Source organism: Aplysia californica, unplaced genomic scaffold (genome assembly GCF_000002075.1).
Source record: "Aplysia californica isolate F4 #8 unplaced genomic scaffold, AplCal3.0 scaffold00204, whole genome shotgun sequence".
Taxonomy (NCBI): domain Eukaryota; kingdom Metazoa; phylum Mollusca; class Gastropoda; order Aplysiida; family Aplysiidae; genus Aplysia; species Aplysia californica.
The window spans coordinates 243,317-257,115 of record NW_004797474.1 but is presented as its reverse complement, the minus strand read 5'-3'; the positions used below and the strand labels follow the sequence as shown (position 1 = coordinate 257,115).

Sequence of the window (13,799 nt, the reverse complement as noted above, 5' to 3'; positions counted from 1 at the left end):
ACATTTCTGAGGTCTAGGCACAATGTCCAATAAGAACGACTGAAGACAAGGTATAGAGCAAAAGTAGAGTTGTTCTTGAGGGGCTCTCGTGGTTGAGAGGTAACAGTGTTCAACTCTCATTCAATATGTCTTGGGTTCGAATACGAACAGTGACAAGATTTTCTTCTCTAAAATTTTCTTCTTTCACCTCATTTCCTTCTCTACTCTCAATGTTCTGTCGTCTGCTTTCATCTCCACTTTCTGCCCCCATCTCCTCTGTGCTCCTGACTGACTGTGGCCTTTCTACTGCTACCCCTTGGCTCCTTTATACAGCCACACCCCTGATCTTATGGCAGGTAAGATGTAACACCTAGCCTTCATGGATGAGGGCGAAAAATCTCGGAGGTCGTGTGCAAGTTGTACATGGGCAAAATTCAGTTTGTCCTGTGCGCTCATATGACCGTAGGCAGTTGTGAGCGCCGTAAAACACTTCAAGAGAACTTAAAAAATACTAAAAAATTCAGGCCGAGAAGCGATCTTGACCAAACAGACACGTTGAAAGTTGTACATCTCAGTCTACTTTTCACTCACTAGAGGAGTTGGTTACTTTGTAAGCAATATTCTTTCCTAATGTAGCTGCGTTTTTTTCCCGAGCATTTTGTAATGTAAAGTTACTTTTTTAAAATGAAAATTTATGCCTTAGGCTATATTTTTATTTTTAGAGGATTATCATCCTTGTTATAGGATTTCGGGGCATGTATCAGGACTACTCCCCTGGGGCTAAACAATTAAATAAAATTAAATAAGTGGACATGATCTGTTATCCTTGCAAATGTAAAGCACTGACTGAAGTGAAAATGATACTGAAATGAAGAACTGAAGAACAAAGCCCATTGTCTAATTATAAAGAAATTGTGAGAGAGAACAATATATATGTGCAAAGAAAGCATTTATTTACACTTTACACAAACAACCATCACAATGTTCGTCAAAACAGTCAAATCAATTACAAAGAACTGGAAGGTACCAGTCTAAGATTTTCTTCTATTTCTACTTATTTCTTAGTTCTTGTTTTTCATTGACACACACAACATCACTGTTAATGTCTTCAGACTTGATTACTGATAATTACATTTATCCCTGGCGGTAATAATTGATGTAACAGAAAATGTTTTATGCCCCCATTGACACTATGTAGGTCATTTTGGGAGGTAGGCTGCTTAAACTCTGCCAGTTGGGGTCAACCCACGCAGGCAGTGAGTGAGCGATCTAGTGTCCTTGCAGAGAGAACTCGCATCTTCTGCATGCGATGCCAAAGATACTAATTGCTACACCACAAATGCTGATTATTTATAATCCCTGACCTGACAGTGATTAGTTACATAATAACTGACAACAATCCCTGTCAGTGTCAGTGACCACCTCCATCACAGATGTGAACTCTCGGTCTGCGAGCTGCATCTAGCACAGCGAACAATTACATTCATCCTGCGGGAGAATTTTAGGTAGTCTATCCTGAGAATCTCCATTACACAGAGCCTTACTCCAAACATAAAATGAACAAGTTGCCATAAAAAGATGCCAAACATCCAGCTCTAACAAATCAGCGTAAAAGCGAAAATTTGTATGATTGATGTGTTATTCCAATTTTTGTCTGTTCATCACACAAAAAAAAAAAGAGGTTTAGTTTTCCACTACTCAGTGATGGTTTATCCAGTTCAACCAGCACACTTGAGAGTAATCTAACATAATCAAGCAGGTGGTTGGAGGGTGCCACAGGTATGTTTCACATCTTTACTTTCCATCTGTTGTTTCAGTCAGTGTGTCTGTCTTACTTTTTCCCAGCACAAAATCAATGACCATTATCGTGTCGATGTGCTTCTCTTTATTCAAACAAAACCAAACATCATAACATAATCACTGACAGCAGTCCTTGATGGTGACCATCAATCTTCGACAATTCTATAAAACAGCAGGCACAATCACTGACACCATGCCATCAGCTGACGGGGAGAGTCGAGGCTGACCACAGGAACCAAAGACACCACGGGAGGCCTGGAGTTTTCAGCTACTAGTGAGGACAAAGTACGCTGGAAACCTGTGTGCAGAAACACAATAATGGTCTCAAATTACGATCATAATAACAAAAACAATTTAGGCAATGAAGACAAAATTTTTAAAATTAACTTGAACTTGTGAAAAGAACTTTGCTAATATTATACCTATTGTTATTATTTGGTTATAGTGGTATACTATGAAGTGGTGGAAAAAGTAAAGTGAAGGTTGTAGTGGTAGAATTTAATAACGATGATCAGTGGCAGTAATAGTTGTAATAACAGTTAATTCAAGTAAGAGTTTACAGCATTTGCAACACAAATGGGTCATATAATGTAAGTTCTGAAGATCAGAAGTGTTACAAGAGAGTAACATGAATCAAAGAAAAGGAGGAGATATATATATATATTATATATATATATAATATATATATATGGATGATAGATGTTTGAGTTTGATGTGAAAAAAGGAGACCACCATACCAGAACACCTGCCAACCACCAATACCCTTGAAAAGTCATAATTAATCCAAATGAAAAGCACAGCATCCAACCACACAAACCAGGCGATGGTGTATTTATTTTGTCTGCGTTGTGATATTGCTCATTATGTACTGAAGATGCAACCTTTGAGTCAATCTATGGACGCATTTCACCTAGGTTTTACCACAGGAATAAAAGAAAAGTGGTGTTTTGTTATCAATATTTCTTCAACTTGGTTTCCACCTGGTCAAAATAAGGAAGCAGCCCCTCCCCTTCCCCCTAACACACAGGCCAACAAGTTTAAGTTTTACAAAAACCCATACAAATGGAATGATTCTAGTTGCATTAACTTAAGAAGGAACTTTACGCTACTCACATTTGTGTAACTGATCGTAATCAAAGAGACGGGACACATAAAACACTTTGGCTAGTGGTGGTGACTGTGCAGAACTACGCTGGCCTTGTAATCGCAGGTATTCTTGTACCAAATCCTTCACTGCTGACTCAGCATCTAAGGAGTCCATCTGCAAAACTGCTGCACCATTCCTCAATTCTGGAGGACAAGAAAACAAACGTGTGTACATTGACAAGATGAAACACTTCAGTGCTGGTGAACACACGGCCCTGCTTTGTCACAGCTTTGTTGCTGGATGAAGTGCCCCAAACCAGCTTTAACTTTAACTTTTACAACTTATAGCATCAGGCTATGTTTACCCATCATTTCCCTCTAGCCTTTGTAATGCTGGGGTCTTTGATCCCACATACTCAATTGATACTGATTCTGCCGTCATTTAAAAAAAAAACCCGCAGGAAGTGCAGCTTTTACAATTTTACAGGAAAAAACAAAAAAACAACTGATTGTTGTTACTAAGAAAACAAACTCTTTGCAAACATCCCCTGTCAATATTTTTTAAGAATACAATTTTGATGATAACTTCCTTATTATCTTTAAAAGCAAATGCTGTTTTCTTGGTAACAGCATTAAGTTTTTTGGCTCTCCCGTAAAACTGCATACTGTATTTCTAAAAAAATGACTGCCGGATTGTCTGTAATTTTTTTGCAGGCGCTAAAAAAATTTCTATACTTCTTCTGTTTGAAGTTTTAAACGAAAAAACATAGAATATTTTTTAAAAGACAATTGGATAGATTACAATAAAAATACGCGACTGGGTTTGTTGAGGTGGCCAACGCCGATTGAGGAAACTAAACACAACATGGCCAGGGGGATCAAAAACTTGAGAGGGAAATATACTAGACTGAGGCTGTAACTGTAAGGGTATAGAACATAGCACCTAAAGTAAATCTACATCTATATTTCTATTACTAAAAAGTTAGCCATCATTAATAAAACTGAAGCTTTGTGCCACAATCATTTCTATAGCAAATACATTTATGGGCACTCATGTTATTATGATTGGTTTCAAACAGTTTAAAAAGTTCTTGAAATATCTGTAAAGATTGACTTCCTAAATTAAAGTCCTGAAGCTTAACCTTTTAAAACCTCTGAGCTTGCGCCTTTAGACATGTACATCTGAGCTCCTGTGGGTGCAGAACTATATTTACATAACTAAAAGCTGAGGCTGCGCTCGGGTCAATTGGGTTAAGTTACATTTTGAGCTGGCATCTCTCATGTGACCACAAGAACTCACCAAGGCAAATCTGACAGGAGAATGTTTCCCCAACAGTCTGACTGCACACGCAGCTCGTTTCAACGGTCCACTTCTCACAAGGCTGAGTAGAACTTGCGCTAGCTGAAAAGATAACAAAATCATTAGGGACTGACAAATACCAAAGCAAAAAGTGCCTCGCCATGTCTTATAGCAAAAAAAAAAAGGACTAAAGAATATTTGTATGTATCTTTATTTATTTAGTAGAGGTTTTACAACGTTTGCAACTGCATAACGTCATATGAGCGCCAAGGGATGGATGTCGACAGACAAGTCTTTATAGGGAATCAGGCTTACTCTGCTCACCTCTCTTGCTTCAACAGCACAAAGTCTATTTCAACTTTCAAGGCACCCCGGAAATAGCGGGTCACATGAGTGTGACAAACATACAAAAGAAGTAGAGGAAAATGATGATAGTAAGGATTAGGAATTAGGAAAGAAAAAACAGCAGTTCCCTGTTGTAGTTCAGGTACAGTTATGAGTGTGACATTGTAGAATCAGCCCATTTACAATTCTACTGTGCATAAGAACGAGAAATGTCCCCCCTTTGGGAATGGCCTAAAGACACTTCAGTCAATGGCACCGGTGGGGGGGGGGGGTTATATTCGTGAGCGTGGATATGTGTGTGTGTGTGTGTGTGTGTGTGTGTGTGTATGTGTGTGCAGAGTGGTGCTAGCAAGAGAAAACAGAATTCTTTGACAAGCATCAATACACATTACAACAATGAAATAAAGACTTTGAAACATACACATAAGGACCGCATGACTGTTCTGGGAGTGGTATGTCAGAAGACACTCAGATGTGAAAGCCATAATTTTTTTCTCAGTGTTACTGAACAGTGATAGACACATAGGAATCAGACATTGCTGTGTGCTTGTCAATACACTGCAAATCGTTCATCTCCATTGGTCAAGATACTGGAAATTGGCCGAGTAACACTTCCCACCCCCCTCATAATTTCTTTTTTCAATACAAATACAAATTTAGGGGAGGAGGGGGCTCATTAAATCATCTTATTAGCTCCCGAAGCTTTCGTTTGTTTTTATTAAGCATTTGACGGTACTTGCAGTAAAATAAGTATAAGCTTTCAGCACTAAAACACATCCTCACAAACTCAAACAAGTATCTGTGAATTTGACCTTTTTTTACAAGCACATGCCATGAACTGATACCATCAACAATTGATCCCCCCCGTTATCTATAATAATATGTGTCACAACGCGTTGGAATCAGGCGTTCGTCAATTTTTGGGCGTGTTGAGTTTTTGGTATCATCTTAAAGAGCTGATTCATTTGTCTTGCTTCCAATGAAATAAATTTCCAATCATCTTGAATAAAAATCAAGTTACTGCGATTGAAGGAAGTGAGGTCGCCTAGTTTCAGTGGTGAAATTAGCGAGAAGATGGCCGTCTAAGTTTGGTAACTCCAATAGCAAAAGAGTCCTTGAAAACAGAAAAATTATTCGTTTTGTGCCTTTAACCAATGTCTTTCAATAAAATTCACATGGAAATCTGTTGTTTTTGTAAGGACATAAAAGGGGTTGAGCCAAAAAATAAAAATTCGATAAAAATTTTCAACCTGGCTGGAAAATTCCAGTTTCTCCAATTTCGTTATTTTGACGAGCGCCTGATTTCACCACGCTGCCTCACATATGATCATTTGACTTAAATTATCTTTCTAAGCGAATTTTAACTTCTAAGCCTGACCAAATGAATCTTATCTTGAGCTTACACCAGGTTTATGTCCTAAAAATGCAAAAACCCAAAACTACCTGAGAGTTCTCCTTCTTCTCCGTCCTCTTCCTCTGTACTGGACGTCCAGGCAAACACCTGCCACTCCACCAGACAGGCTTTGGGCAAGGCGGGCACCACACAGTACTGAACACGTGGGGAAAGCTCTCGGTGCGTGATCACATCTGAAGAATTCTGAGGACATACGGATGTAAAACTACAGAATAGTTTACCTATAGTACAATGAACAGTATATGTACAACATGTACGGTTGAAATTATCCTAGACAGCCACTGTTATTGAGGAGAAAACTAGTTGTCTTAGACAGGCTGACATTTTGGACAGTGTCATCTTAATATGAAAAAAATATATGCAAGGTGGAAGTTGGAAGTGGTCATAGGTACAGATGATTGTCTTGGACAGGTAATCATAAGAGCTGGTCTGAAAGTATTACTAAAAGCACAATGCATGAGTATAATATTTATTTATTTATTTACAGTTTTCCTCCAATAACAGGACAAGGCTACAAGTATTCAAGTTTAAATACTCTCCCAAACAGGAGTGCTTAGCAAATAACCTATCTTGATGCAGTCACAACTTTCGTGGCATCCATGCCAAGTCATCAGCTACCTATGTGAAGCCTTTAGAGTGAGCTTCAAAAAGAAACTGAGTCAAAGAATCTTGTAATGTTCCTTTGATTGAAAAGAAGCACATTGACACAGTACTGTTCATTCAGTGCAGGGAAAGAGGACAATGGACAGACTCAGACAGAAACAACAGAAGAAAAAAAAAGAGCTAACACTTTTCAGTGGCATCCTCCAATCACCCCCTCAAAGTGCAATTTAAAAAAAAAAAGGTTCGACAGTGTATACATATAAATAAAAGAAATATGTCCAATATACCTGAACACATTTCTTCCACGTCTGTCGAGCGACTGCCATGTGGTCAGTGTGTGTGACAAAGCACACCACCAGTGGACAGTCACAGAGGCCGAGACCAGGCTGCATGGCCTTCATCACTTCCTGTACGTGTTTCAGAGCCACTGAGCATTGCACTGTGATGTCGCCTTCAATCACAGACAACGAGGCAGGAATCAGGGGAACTATACCAGCCAGAAACAATTTGTCCCCTGTCTGAAGAAAGCAAATTTAGCATTTAAAAAAATATATATCGAACAGCATCAGCTGTTCAAATTGGTGAAATCTACAGTTGTCAGTAAATTCTTAATAAATTTTCAGCATTCCCTATTCTTTTACCTTGTTTGCCAGCAGGCACACTCTAGATGGGAACATCTATATTTTCAGTTCTAAAGATTTCCTATAAAACTGCCACTCAATGGCCCTTACCAAAAATGTAACTTAAAGATCAGCTCAATTTTATAAGTTGCCAGTAAATCATCTATAAGCCTATTCTTAGCTACTTAAGTTATCAACAAGTGTAGCCGTTCATTTCCTTAAAAAAATTAATATAAATAAATTCATTCATGTAATCTAGCATTTTATTCTACGCACCAGAACGGCCTGACTGTAGGGTCCGATGTTGGCCGGGGCCCAGTGGGAGAGGGCCTGGACGTGCATGGTCCTTCTGTCTTCTGAGGGCGATGCCCGGCCCTGGCAGTCCAGCTGGAGAGGCACGTTAGGTGGAAGGCAGGCTTGAATACACAGCCTGAAATATATATCAACATTTTCTGTTATAAGTTTCCCTACACTTCTATTTTTTCACAGTCTAGGCTAGCGTTTGCCAGTTTGGACAGCATTGCCCACTAGTGGGCGATTTGGTGGGAATCATCCAGGTGTTATTATTCTATGTCCCCGTCATGTAGGTGGGTGGTTTGAAAATTTTTATTGGCGAAAGAGGGCAATGGCTATAAAAAGGTAAAAAGGTTGACAAAGACGTTTTGTAAATTTGCCAAACACAAAATAGAGTTTTCTTAAGTTATTTCCTTCAACTTAAGGCCTAGGTGCCAAAGAAAAAAAAAACATGCAGGTTGGGTAGAAACTGAATTTGATAAAGACAAATTGGTATCAATTCTTGAAAAATCTGGCGTAAGCATGACCATCCCCATCAAATGTATTATACAAAATCTAATAAATATCCACTCTACAAACCATAAGGGAAACACCCCCCCCCCCCCCCAGCACTAAAGAAAGCATGCCTCAGAAGGAACATAACATAGTTTCCTCACCGAACTGGGGGATTTATATCAAAGTAGGTTTTGTACACTGAGTTGACGGCAGCAAAACAGGACAAGTCTCTCACATAGAGCGATACTGAGGCGATATCTCCGGCACTGTGACCTAAACTGGTCACACACCCTGAAAATTGCACAGACAGAATTTCTTCAGTCATCCTGAAATCCTTAACAATAGAAAAGGAAATAAGCATTTCAAACCAAAACTGCAATGCTGAGACAGAATCCAAAATAATTTGTACTGCTTGTCTTAAAGAGCACTGGTCTAAAAGCAAATTTGAATCAAATGAAATATTAAAAAAGTAATGAATACCTGAAAATTTATGATCCAGAGGCTTTATGCACAATTTCTTTTAAGAAATATCTCAATACAAAATGTGAGAAAAAAAAAAGGGGTGCTAAATTCTCAAAACATCAAAACAGGGTCAAAGCTAGATTTTCTTAAAACTGAAAGATCTGAAACATAAATGTAAAAACAGACAACAGCAAAATATGCACTTATGAAAATGTGAAATGGGTTCATTTCTACACAGTTGCAAGGAGCAATTGCTTTTTAACAAAGTATCATAAGATGATACAAATTGGCTCTTGAACAACAACAACAACAAAAAAATGTAGTACACTCAATATATTTACATAGTTGAAAACAAAAGTGAACATACTAACCAATTAACTTATCCATAGCTTGTTTAGTCAACTCTTTCACGTCACTTGTCTCAGAGGAAAATGCAGTCACCCCAGACACCTGGAAGTTGACACCATCACTCTGACGAGAGACATACGAGTCACCTGGAGAGAGAGAGAGAGAGAAAGAGAGAGAGAGAGAGAGAGAGAGAGAGAGAGAGAGAGAGAGAGAGAGAGAGAGAGATAATTTGAGTGTAAGGGAAAAAACGTCAACACAAAATTAATTTTGTTTGAGCAACAAATCAGACCAGAGCACCCACCAACCACCCACTTACAGAAACCTGGCCAGACATGTTGCTGCAATACTAAATATCAGGTAGAATTAAATGACAAGAGCAAAACTGTACACTATAATATATAATAAAATAATAGTGTTTGTATAGCCTTTAATCTCCGCTCAACAGTAAGCTCTGTGCTTCCAATCTATATCATTACCCAAGCAGAAGCTTGAACACTCAGAAATATTCTCAACTTTCCACGAAGCATACAATGCAAGCAGTTAATTAAGTGCTCAAACACCATCAAACTGATAACATCTTTCACTGTCGATAGCAGGGTACCCATTCCCACCCGAGTGAAGTGAGGTAAATTTATGTCAAGTACCTTTCCCAAGGACAGAGAAATGTCATTATACATCAGGCCCCATAAGGGTTTGAAACCATGACCTTTCAGTTGTGGGCCTAACAGCCTAATCTACCACTAGTCAATACACATGAAAGGCAAGCTAAGAGAAGCCCTCGTCACTGACCTGAGACAGGCTGAACACTCTGTGTGGGACAGTCAGAGTCTGGCAAACCCTCAGCACCCTGAGCCAGCTCAGCAACATCACAGCCCTGAACGGCTTGCTCTATCCACTTCTCGCTTGTGAGGAGTGGAAGCTGCTCCACTTTTGCCAGAAGTGAAACAGTGTCATCCTGTGGGTTATATAAGACAACAACAGCCAAGGTGAGAACAATTATCTGTTTTTGCATTTCTTAGGACTATCGTCTTCAAAAAAAAAAAAAAGAACAAAAGTGGTTGTGGTCTTCAAACATCAGCATCCATGGGTGCCATAACGCTGTTTTTTTTTTTCTTTCCTTATAATAAAAATTTTATCAGCTCTGTGAAGCACATGGAACAAATAAAGAACGTACATAATTATATGTAATCTAGCATTTGTATTGCCTCAGAAGACATAACAGTCTGAAACCATCTCATCTTCCTGAGAAGCATACAGTAATATATCATAAAAATATTGAAACAATAAGAAATCAGAAAAACTAAAAAATTGTTAAAACTGTTAACAATTTCTGCCTCACCAGAAACTTTGCCAGTAGAGCATTTGATTCTTTAATGACAATGTATTAGAACAAAAGCCTAATTAGAGTAAACAAAAATGCTGAGGAAAACTAACCCAGTCTTTTTCCTTGAGACGACAATTTCTCAGGTTGAGATAACCCACAGGAGCAAACGCATCATCTGAGTGAATGACTCTCTCTGTCTCATCTCTGGGGAGGAAAGCATTAGGCCTACTGACAAACTTCAAAAACAACCACAATGACATGAACAATTAAACAAAAAAGAATAATCATTAAACAAAAACCTTTACAAGCCACATTTCTAAATAAGGATGAGAAAAATGATCTATATTCAGGTCAAGATTCATCTTTTGGTAGCAAAATCACAGATTTTCTCTTGGCAACTTACTTGAGCCTGACTATATTTTTCACCTTCCAATATTTTGAGATAGTTCATGACAACTTGTGTGAACATAACAAAATGTACCCCTCTGTAAAAAGAGTGACTTTAATAAGCATGTTACAAAGAAAGTTTTTTAAAATCTGATGATTCAAGAAAAAAATTAAGATGGAAACTAAAAATATTTTTTTTCTTCCACACAAAACTGGTCTCAATTCAAAGTTAGTGCAGTCATACTTACATGACAATAGATTTCTTGAAAATGGGACAGTCAAATACAAATGTTTCATACTCCCCACCCTCTCCACATTCATTGAGTCCATACATCGATTTCTGAAAAAGAAAAAACAAGTTAAAAAAAAAAGTAAACCTGCAAGACCAACAAGATTTATCATGTATATGCACAGCTAGTTCCAAATAAAAGGGAAAAGAAAAGAAACATGAAAACGGAAATATGATCCCAAAATTATAACCTAGAGGTTTCCAATTTCAGAGAAGCGAAAACAAATATAACATGCATCTGAACTCACCATTTTCAACATGTGTGGGAATATTTCGGACAGCTCCATACCCAGGTGTTTGCTGGGAACAAGACCTGAAAAACAATCCCAAACAAAAAAAATCAAACAAGCAAGCAGGGGATCAAGCAATAAATACTGCTGTAATTGTTTAAGAAGGTCATCCTCTGTTGAGGAGGAAAGTTGTTGTCTTAGACTAGTGGACGTTGTGAACGGTGTCATTATAATCATGTAGAACGAAATGCAAGTGGGAAGTGGTCTTTTGTACAGGTTATTATCTTGGACAGGTGACTATTAGAGCAGGTTCAACTGTGCCCATGCAAAGCTCAGATAGATGGATGAGAGAACAAAGAACATGAAACAAGAGAGTGGCTAAATGAATTAAGTAACAAACATAGAAGGTGACGTTTTGTAACTGGCCACCTCTATTCTCACCCGGAGTGAGAATAGTGCAGGCGAGTCTTGTGGCTATTCTCACCCGGTGCGCGTTTACCAAATTTTGCGTTCACCCTAAACCATAGAATTCTACACTGTGAGGAAAAATTGTAGAATTCTGTGCCGTGAACAAACGTTCCATTTCAACTGTAGCCTATTGAAAGCGTACAATTTTGTCTGTGGGCAGTGGAGAGAGAGAGAGAAAGAGAGAGAGGAGTAGCGCGAGAATTTCCGGGCAAAACAAAATGGCGACCCGCGTAGTTCGGCTCGATTCGAAAAGTTAAATAGCCGTAGCATCTTTGTAGACAACCAAATTAATTTACTTTTGTGTTTTAACATCATTTTTTAACTTTGTTTATCGTCCACACCGATAGACAGTATTCAGAAAGAGACAGAGAGAGAAAGAAGAGGGGAAGAGTTGATCTTGCGAGAACTTCCGGGCGGGTGAGAATAGCCACTTTCTTTGTAACTACAAATTACAGGGTTCCTGCTGTACTGAACCACGTTCTATGTCCTGTACCAATAGTGCATGTGGTTTGTATGACCATTGCATTAAAAAAAAAAAGACAGTTGTAATGAGTGTGAGGATAAGATCCATGACATATGCTCTGTAATTCCATCGTGAATCCCTTTAAAAGTGGAAAGAAACAACAAATTCATGAAACAACAAATGAAGAACATACCTGGAGCATTCTTGACCTTTCAAAAATAACAATCCCTAAAAGACAACATGGCAAAAAACAATAAATCAGTAGATGTTTCACTTGTGTAAGAGTATCAGGAATGATACATACCAAGTGCAGCTACTTTGATGATGATGGCTCGGAGGCCACAGTCTATCATTTCCTTGAGGAGCTGCTCCTGGTTCCTCCTCCACAGATAGGAGAGCGCCACAAGACCCAGCCTCTGGCAGCTGAGGGAAGGAAAGGAGAGTTGCATTCTTGAATACTGTCAAAATTGCCCCCAAGATGGCCACATATAATTGAGGAGAAAAAGTGGTTGCCCTGGACAGTAGTCTACAGGACAGGTGGACATCTTGGATGGTGTCATTATAAAGTTAAAAATTTCAAGGGGAGAATGGAAAGTGGTTGTTTGTATAGGTGACTGTCTTGGATTGGTGGCCGTTACAGCAGGTTTGACTATTCGAGAGAGCAAAGAAAAGCATTGACTCAATATCCATCATGTAGAGCAGTGGGGAACAGGGAGAATAAGAAGCAGGACCTACCAGCAGCACCCCTCAACCATCCATCATTCATGAATGGCTCTTGGAGTGTGTTCAATTACGTTTAGAAAGACATTGTGTACAATTTCAATTAAAATGTATAAAAGAAGCAATCACGGAAAAGCTTAGCTTGAAAACAGCCTTTCTTGTAATCACTCCTCTACATCCTCACAAAAATAATTAGGGAAAACGGTTACTAGGAAGTGCTTTATGGTGCAAAATTACCATCATAGACTGGACATCAACCTTTTGACAGCGTGAACATTTTCAAAAGAGAGACTACTAAGTCCAAAGGTGAAAAACAATAAACAACTATTACTACACGCCACCATTTGACTTATAAGGACTTTAATGTAGCAATTGTTCTCTCAGCCAGTTATGCCTCTTTTGTTTCTGGACAACACAAAGGTAACTGACACAGAGTTACAACGCTGAGCTCACAATAGTAACAGAGAAAAGAACAGATCAGTAGACTGTAATTGTTGACATCTACTCCTCACTACCTGAGATGGACTTTACCAGAAAAGAGACATTTCCCCATGTGTACCAATCATACTTACACATTCTCTACTCTAACTCGTTGATAATCCGACAAAATAGCACCAACCGAAACTGCTTCAATACCTTCAGCCTCCTGAGGAATAAAATTAAAGTCGTTAAAAAACAACAACCTTGAGTCAACTAATAAGACAGGAAAGCAAGACAAAGTAGAATACGATGAGTCACTTTTAAATGAAGTTATGGAAGTCAACAGACTTGAAGATGGCTTATTTGTCAATATGGCTGAAAAATGCCTCTCTTTCCATTCGTGGAGAAGAAAAACAGACAGTTCTGAGAGTAAGCCGCACCAAAACATCAAACACTGTGAATCAATGAGTTTCATAATGGGAAATATGTCTTTTAAACACTTAAATTAGAGCTGGATCCTGCTCGTCAAATTTGAGAGTGGCGATTCGCGATTCAGTCGGCTTTAATGAATCGTGAGTACGCGAGCGCTCGTGGAGCTGTGGCGGAACACTGACTGAAACGGAACAGTGTCATATCAGCGCCTCTTGGCGAGCGCCAGTCCCACTCTTGCTGTTCCGCCATCCTCTCCGCCCCACACCCTTTTTTGCACTGCTCTATCAACTGACCTCAATTAGTGACCCTCATAAATTCCC

The 13,799-nt window shown here is 38.9% G+C and overlaps 1 protein-coding gene across 2 annotated transcripts in view; it reads right to left on the bottom strand.

Moving 5' to 3' along the window:
* Positions 1-1,849: 1,849 nt before the first annotated feature.
* Positions 1,850-13,799, bottom strand: part of LOC101846426 (diphthine--ammonia ligase) — a 16,735-nt gene continuing 4,785 nt past the window's right edge. For both annotated transcript variants that reach the window (XM_005099158.3, XM_005099157.3), the window contains exons 4-17: positions 13,200-13,273; positions 12,212-12,330; positions 10,995-11,059; positions 10,706-10,797; positions 10,181-10,274; positions 9,536-9,701; positions 8,770-8,892; positions 8,098-8,227; positions 7,424-7,577; positions 6,815-7,045; positions 5,954-6,107; positions 4,166-4,267; positions 2,893-3,069; positions 1,850-2,077 (exon numbers count right to left, since the gene is read on the bottom strand). In XM_005099158.3, the coding sequence (XP_005099215.1) occupies positions 1,962-2,077; positions 2,893-3,069; positions 4,166-4,267; positions 5,954-6,107; positions 6,815-7,045; positions 7,424-7,577; positions 8,098-8,227; positions 8,770-8,892; positions 9,536-9,701; positions 10,181-10,274; positions 10,706-10,797; positions 10,995-11,059; positions 12,212-12,330; positions 13,200-13,273 (1,797 nt within the window). In that variant the 3' untranslated portion in view covers positions 1,850-1,961. The remainder of the gene's footprint in view (positions 2,078-2,892; positions 3,070-4,165; positions 4,268-5,953; positions 6,108-6,814; positions 7,046-7,423; positions 7,578-8,097; positions 8,228-8,769; positions 8,893-9,535; positions 9,702-10,180; positions 10,275-10,705; positions 10,798-10,994; positions 11,060-12,211; positions 12,331-13,199; positions 13,274-13,799) is intronic.